At 41.4% G+C, this 8,241-nt stretch overlaps 1 protein-coding gene across 1 annotated transcript; it reads left to right on the top strand.

Annotated features, from left to right (window-relative positions):
• Window positions 1-5,827: 5,827 nt before the first annotated feature.
• On the top strand, window positions 5,828-7,280 carry apoea (apolipoprotein Ea; the record flags this gene model as incomplete). The annotated part of the gene is made up of 4 exons (XM_080838086.1): window positions 5,828-5,870; window positions 5,989-6,145; window positions 6,379-6,666; window positions 6,998-7,280. The coding sequence occupies 4 exons, from the start codon at window positions 5,828-5,830 to the stop codon at window positions 7,278-7,280; spliced, it is 771 nt and encodes a 256-aa protein (XP_080694212.1).
• Window positions 7,281-8,241: the final 961 nt, after the last annotated feature.

Below are 8,241 nucleotides of genomic sequence, written 5' to 3'. Positions count from 1 at the left end.
TGTTGTTTTCATTTGTGGAAGAATGAATGAATGAATGAACAAACAGATGGTCATTGGTATTTACAATTACTGCCTTTTATTGATACATGGAGGTTTATTTGTCACATACATAAAAATACTACTGTTTTTTCTGTGCAAGTGTGAAGAAAGAAAGAAGAAATATTTTTCATAAATAGCAAGAGGGAGTTTACAGAGCAGTGTGTGAAAAAAGGTGCAATTGATGTTTTATAGTCATTGTGTGTGTTCAGGATAAGGAATGCTTGAGGAAAGAAGCTCCTCCTCAGTCTCTCTGTTCTGGTCTTGTAGCAGCAGAGACGTTTGCCTGACCTCAGTGTTTTGAAAAGTCCATGGTCAGGATGTTAGGAATCCTTTACAATACCTTGGGCGCTGGTAGGTAGGTCTTTTCTTGTAGGTCTCCTGCAGAATATGGAGAGATGCTCTGATGATTCGGTGCTGCAGTCACAGGCTGTACAGTTCCCATATCAAGTGATGCTGTCAGGACACACAGCTGATGGTGCTGAACTTCCTCAGCTGATGTAGGAAGTACAGTCTTTGCCTTGATTTCTTCGGTGGGTGTTCACAGTCCATGTAAGATCGTCAGTAATGTGTATTCCCATGTATGTCAAACTTGATGTAAATGACTTAATATAAAAATAACATTATCGTATATTTGCCTCATTATTATTCTTGGACGCGGCTATGTATACAGCACTAATTAGAATTAATTTAGCCCACTTTTGAGGATGTTCGGATGTTTTCCTCTATCTTTAACGATGTTTCTAACCACACGGGAGCCGCCATTTTTCCATTCTGTTGACAAATGCAGCCTTCTCATTGGTGTAGCATGATCACGTGTCGAACCGTGGCACGGCTCCCGACAAAAATCTTATTACGCTCTGAAGTCTCTAGTTCTGCATAAAACAAAGCCATATAGACAATCGACTGGAAAATCAGCGACGAACTTTTTTTTGGTAACTAACCACGACTCGTTCTTTTTTATAAGCTAAAGATTGTGTAGATGCCAGTGAGTGGAACGGGCTGAAACGAAAACCGTGTTCACCTTACGGCCTATTAAGGACATGTTGCAAAGTTCTTCCAATTCTGGCATTCATGAAAGTTTTCTCATCTGGGATACGGTCTGAACTTTGAACAGAATTTCAGAACGCTAAATAGCAGTCGTAAATTGGCCACATTGGAGTGTGCCCATGTTCTTTAGGTCTGAATTTGTGCAAAACCGTTGGTGATTGCGTTCACATCAATTCTACCAACATCCTCGGATTTAAATAATAATAAATACAAGAATATTTGTATCATGACCCAGCAGCAGATGCTCTGCCTTTCAATTGATTCAGACCCGTGGGAAACATATAAAGGACCACATCTACATACTTAAACATACTTAAAGGCCACATCTTGCTATTCCGTGAAGGCTACACACTAATTGTAACAGGGGTGCATTATTAAGGTACCCACTATGTTTTGGTGACACGTTTACTATTGGATATTATTTCTTTCCTGATTACTACAAACATGCATGAGAGCTTTGAAGTATAAAATATGATAATATATATCACTATATAATTTAATAACACTGACTGTTAATATTCTCCTCTGCAGTAACATATGCCGCTTCATTATATCAGTTCATTGTATCACCAGTCACCCTTAAAAAAAAGCAAATGATCAACAGAAACATCAATATTTCAATCAAAGGGAGTTGGCCAGCAAACACAACAAAGGGACCTTTGAGAGGGCTGTGTGTCTGGGTGCAAGCCAAAACTGCTAGATTATTTTTTCCTGAGTTGTGTATTGAAATTGTGAGCTTTACCTCTAAAACTCCTACACTCCCCACCACCACCTCCAAAACACTGACATATGTGCATGAACCCTCCAAAAGGTTTAGGAAAACGGCCTTTAAACCTGATGAGCTTTGTAATGGAAACTTATGCTACTATTCTAGTTCTTTGGTCGTCTGTATGGAGTTTCCTCATGCGTTGGAGCTGAGATGCCCAAGTTGTTTTTCCCCTTTTGTCACTGGTTTCTTAGATCAATATCACTGACCCTCAAACCATTGTTGACACATACTTTTCTCTTACGTAAAAAGTGAACATTTGACCAGATGTATAGCCACTGGTATAGATAGGCTTCCTATCTTCTGAGGAGACATCTGGACTTTGCTTGCCACAAGACTCCCTATATAGAGAACTTCATTCCCTTATTGCACTCAACAGCTACAGAACGGCATACTGGTAAGCTCATCAATGCAGTTGTTTTAACTTTCCTGAATTGCAAACTGTTTTTTTTACTGATTGCTTTACTATGGACCCCCCCCCCCCCCCCCCCCCCTTACAGAGGTTGCAGCCATGAACGTGTTGGTTTTCCTGGCCTTAACCCTTTTTGTGGGTAAGAAATGCATTCTTTGGTAATTAAAGAATTTTGCAGATTTATTTCATTTTGCATATTATATAATTGTACCCATGTGGATGTTGTGTGGATGGGTTTCTAAAGCTACAGGTACTTTAAAACAATCTGTTGATATATTCTTTTTTTGGGAAGATTTTCATAAATGTTTAATTACATCTTGTATTCAAAAACAGCTCTATTGAAAGCAGATGGTCTGACACCTAGAATTGTCTTCAAACCATCTTCACTTCATCATTGTGTAAATGGCATATGATCTTCACTCAATATGAGGACTCTCTGACCTTAGGGTGCCACTGCCAAAGTGATACATTGAACAAGAAACTGTTCAAGACACACTTGGAACTCAAAAAAGATCATTTCTGGGAATACATCTCCAAAGCAGTGAACACCAATGGGGCTGCGCTCCAGAACCTTGGGCAGATGGAGCTCGGACAAGAGATCAAGTAAGTCCAGATAGTTCTGACCTGCATTCTATATTCCAGTGGTGCTCCTCTCTGAATGTGGTGTTTACCTCTATAATCTATCTTTATTAACAGATAGAATAAGTTTTAGGTACAAATTCACACTTAAGTTATTTTAGGACTCCGGAGCTGTAGATCAGTTTATTTATTCAGTTACAATTGCAATCGGGCTCACTCACACCACAAGGATGAAAGTGAAGCAATTTTACTAACATCGCACAGGGTTTAAACACTTAAGATGTATCTAATTTATCTAATTTTTTATCTAACACTGATGCCATAAATGTTTCTAACGTCAGCAAGAATAGCCACGATCGACTAAAAGTCCCTTTGTGTCATCCCGACTGCGCTTTCTGAGATGCAAGGATGTCAGTTTTACACAGGGTTGAACAAGCACAGTCCGACCCTTCTTATCCCCTCTGTTCCTGCTTACATAAGCACACCATACAAGGAAATTATTAATACAAGGCACTTGATTAATTCATTCATACTTGATTAAAATCAGAGTTTCATATTTTCTTATCAATAAGTAACATAGACAATATCAATGAAATATGGTAAATGATAAAAGATGTAATAGAAATTCCTAAATTTTGCATCTCCTAGTATCAGTATAAAGAGGACCTGCTTAGAGTGGTACAGCCTTTCATGTAGCTGAGTGGAAACTGCGATAGGCTTGTGATGCCCATATGCTTTGACCTGTTCTTGGCCACGATGTTGGTTTCCTCTAACATCTAGTTATTTGTTATTGACACTACTGGATAATCTGCACTCACATTTTGTTAGTTACACACAGATACATCTTTTCTTTTTATCTTTTTTTTTATCTTGCTCCTTCTCTCTCTGTTTTTCCCCCTATCCAGCACAAAGGTGTCTCATACCGTTGATGCAATCAACCAATACATCGAGACTCTGCATAGTCAGGTGACCCCTCTAACTCAGGACCTGCTGGCCAAGCTATCCCAGGAGGCTGAGCAGTTGAAAGCCCGTCTGGAGCAGGACCTGAGTGCCGCGCAAGCTCTGCTGGAGCCCTACACAGAGGAGCTAAGGCTGGAGATGGATCGGCAGATGGAGGAGCTAAAGAGTGACGTGAGGCCCCACAGAGAGATGCTCCAGCCAGAGGCACTGAAGGCCACCATGGTCCAGACGGCCGAGGAGCTGAGGGCGGGCCTGGACAACAGTGTGACGAAGCTGCAGGCCCAGCTGGAGTCTGAGGCCAATGAAATGAAGCAGAAGATGGACCAGTACCTGCAGGAGCTGAGGGAGAGCACTGCGCCTGCAGTGGAGAACCTCAAAAGCAAGATGAGCAAAGTAGGCCAGGACATCGAGCAGACCTTTGTAGACTTTGGTGTTGAGCTGGGCCAAAACCTGAAGAATGAATTTATTTCCTTCTGGGAGACTCTCACCAAAAGAAGTTAATTTAGACTTATGAATGGGGTGCAGTATTGGTTTCACTCTGTGTCAGTTTGGTCATACAAATTGCAAGATAAACTCTTATGTCATTCAAATTGTCTTTGATTTGTGCTGTATTACTTTTTTTAAAACATCACAATGATGAATAAAAAAACACTAAGTTAACGTGGTTTTACTCATTGGTATGAACACAATTAGCCTCAGAATGCCTGATGTATTTTGCCTTGTAGTCCCTCCTGTTACACAACAATGCAGCCATTTTTCTGAGAAACTATAAGTATATGGGGCGCCCTCTAGGGTTAAAAAAAGAGTCTGTGTCAGCTGTTCAATCTGGAGACCATAAAGTACAATGGGTATACATTATATAGATCAAATCTGTAGTTTGGTGAAAGAATAGTTTACACTTAAACAGAATGAAGGAAAATCTATTAGTGTAACTAATATATATGAAGATAAAAGTAGTTTTACTATACTATTCTGGAATGGGCATTGTATGATCACACACAGATTAACTTCACCATTGTTGAGATGTAAATCGCACGGCTTTCCACCAGGTAATTCAATAAGGACTCGTACACACACACACACACACACACACACACACACACCACAAGAGGACAACTAATTTATGCCAAGAAAACATTAATAATCAATAAAAGGTAAAGATAAGTTGCAGACTAACCAACAACAAGACTGGCCTGAATGTTATCACTGTAACAGGGCAGATGGAAATAGTGATAACAGGCATAGTGTTCCTTAGACATTATGACCAAAGAGGTAAAACTGTAACCTTGTCCTTCTGAACCCTCATATCAACCTGTAAAGTATGTTAGTGACAAAGACAATAACAAAATCATATCTATACTGACATTTTATAAGGGGATCATTCAAAAGAAAATTACTGCCAGAAAATAACTAAAAATGTGGAGATAGGGTTACATTTCATTTTAATGGCCTTGTCTTTTAGACACATTTCGTTGTGGTAGCCTATGATATCTAAACAAGTTAGTTGATGTGTCCTTCGCCCTAATGTGCATTTAAACACATCTCATGAACATTTCTTTCTCCCACACAGTGAGGAATTGTGGATATGTTATGGAGGGCACATCACATCAGCTCATGTGATAGAAATGTATGGCATTTTCATCTGACACATAAACAAAGTTCTGCCAAGTCAACTTCAATCGATTGATACCATGCTCCTTTGGCACCAAACTGAGGCGACGTGGAATGGAATGGAATGATTGCACTGCAATAAAAAAGGAACAGGGCATCTTTTATGAGGACCTTCGGACAGAGGTTGCCACTTCACCTACTGGTTCAGTCAATTCAGCTTGCTATAAATATCTCTTACCTTGGTCCACTCTGCGCACCATACGGCCAAAGACATCAGAACAGGTACATCTCCAAGCCAGTTAACCTGTTTGATTTTCTAATTTTAAATTTACAATTTGTGATATTGTGATAATTTCTAGTATGATATAAAGTTTATTAACATATCAGCTGTGTCTTTCTATTTTTAGATCACCATGAAGGTTGTAGCAGTGTTTGTTGCTCTAACAGTCCTCTCAGGTAAGATTTCAAATCAACGGCACGACAGAAGTAGTTCACTTGCTTAACTTCCTCTCAATGATTTTTTCTCATGCTCATATGACACCTTTGGTCCTAAGCTGAGTGTGTTCTCCTGTAGGCGCCCATGGCTGGTCCCTGTCTATGGTCCAGGACCAGCCTAAGGAGCCATGGGAGGTGGCTGTTGACGGCTTCTGGAAGTACATGGCTGACATCAATACCAAAGCAGAGGAGATGAAGAAGACCATCGAGAGCTCTCAGATCCGCGAGGAACTAGAGTGAGTTGAGCTTGCTGCGCTCCTGTGTTCGGCCATGGAGCACTATCTCACGTTATATGTCCCTATAGGACACAGCTCGCTTCATTTCCACCCCTGAAAATGTTTTGCTATTTGTTATACTGAGTCATCTTAATGAAATCCTAAACATAAATGCAATATCGGTGTGTGTGTGTGTGTGTGTTTGTGTGTGTGTGGGTGTGTGTGTGTGTGAATTTGTGTCCTCCTGTGTCCAGCACACTCACCAAGAACATCTTGGCAGACCTGAGTATGTACCGAGATGACCTCCAAACCAAGCTGGCTCCCTTTGCCGAGGACACGGCCGCTCAGCTGGGTCAAGACATGACACTGCTGGCGAATAAGCTCCAGATCCACTTGAACGAGGCCCAGGAAAAGGCCAGGGTGTACGCTGAAGAGCTGCAGAGCCTTGCCCAGCAGAACGCTGATGATGTGTCGGGCAGGATGAAGCCCTACATCCGCAAACTGAAGAAACGCCTGGGCAAAGACTCCCAAGAGATCCGCAGGTCAGCTGTTCTCCAGTTAACTTAATGACTCTATAGCTTTGTGCTGCAGTGGTGAATCCAGCAAACTGTGAAAAAGCAGAGGGTTTCCCTTTCACTAGACACTTTTAACCTGTTTTATTATTTTAGTTCACCATTTACTATCCCGTTGGATTAATACTTTTTTGTCTTTATTTCGTTCTTTCTTTCTCTCTAACAAGGTGCACATGCCTTTACAATATTATGTTCTTTCAATCTTACTTACTTACTTCAAGCAATGAACAGTTTCGTCAGAAATACGTTAAATGAACCGCTAAAAATCGAATCTTATGCTTACTGTCTTTTCCCCTCCCAGCAAAATGGAAACCTACATTGCTGAGCTGAACTCCCGCACCGGCACATGGTCTGAGTCTGTGCAGAAGCGCATGGAACCAGTCATAAGTGAGCTGGGCAAAGTGCTGAGTACCCAGGCAGTGGGAGCGAAAGAAAATCTCCAAGTCCTCCAGAAGCAGATGGAGAAGACCTCTGAGAACCTGCGCACCACACTGGAGGCCAAGGTGGAGGAGCTCCGTGTGTGGTTCCAGCCCTACGCCGAGGACATCCAGGTGCAACTGAAGGCCATCATGACCGAAGAATAGAACCTTGATCGAGTTTTCCCTTTTGGCTGAATCTGATGTGGAGATCCCCCCCCCCCCCCGTTAAAAGCACATCATGGAATGTGATGAGGTTTGCTATTTCACACCATTTTGGCCATCAAAAAATATGCTTTCCCTGGTGGTTGTGTAGCGTGCCCTTTCAAATTGCTGTCATTCATCATGTGAATTGGGTGTGTCCATTCTGTGCGGTGACTCAGCCAGACCCCTGAAGAGTCTCTGGGGGAGAGAATGTAATTTTCTCAAAAACAATAAATTATAAACTAAACTAGTCTCTTCTCTTGACTGTTACACATTGTTCACATTTGTGTGAATTAGGCTTTATACAGAGGTTTATACTTACAGGTATCATGAATGACTCAAGAAGAAGTCTTAATTTAATAAATCATTAATTCACTATAAATGGGGCAGCCGTGGCCTACTGGTTAGGGTTTCAGGCCGGAAACCAAAGGGTGGCCGGTTCAATCCCCGACCAGTAGGAAAAATGTGGGCGGGGGAAGTGGTAGACCACTGCTCTCCCATGCCCACATCCACGGCTGAAGTGCACCTAACCCCTATCACTGCTCCCCGGGCGCCGCCAATGGCAGCCCACTGCTCTGGGTTAGTGTTACTTCACTTCACTGTGTGTGTGTGTGTCACTTCCCTGGATGGGTTAAATGCAGAGGTTAATTTCAGAGTGTGTGTGTCTACACCACCTCTGCCATAGAGAGGACTTTCACTTTTAAATTAGGGTAGGACTTTTTATTGCATTTTATGTGTGCATTTTGTTCAGGTAGCCTATTTTAAGTAATGTAATAATTATGGTGAGGGAAAGCAATAATTATGATATAGTTAGGCTATATTTTGACTATTTACAAACACTGGGTGAAATAGGTGAAGGGTGAGATCCTTATCATTGGTCAGTCTGGGAACAAATGTATTGGGCTAATGATTTTTTTTATTTTTT

The sequence above is a fragment of the Sprattus sprattus genome (assembly GCF_963457725.1).
Source record: "Sprattus sprattus genome assembly, chromosome: 4".
NCBI lineage: Eukaryota > Metazoa > Chordata > Actinopteri > Clupeiformes > Clupeidae > Sprattus > Sprattus sprattus.
Note: the sequence above shows the minus strand (reverse complement) of the source record. Positions and strands in the feature narration are given on the sequence as shown.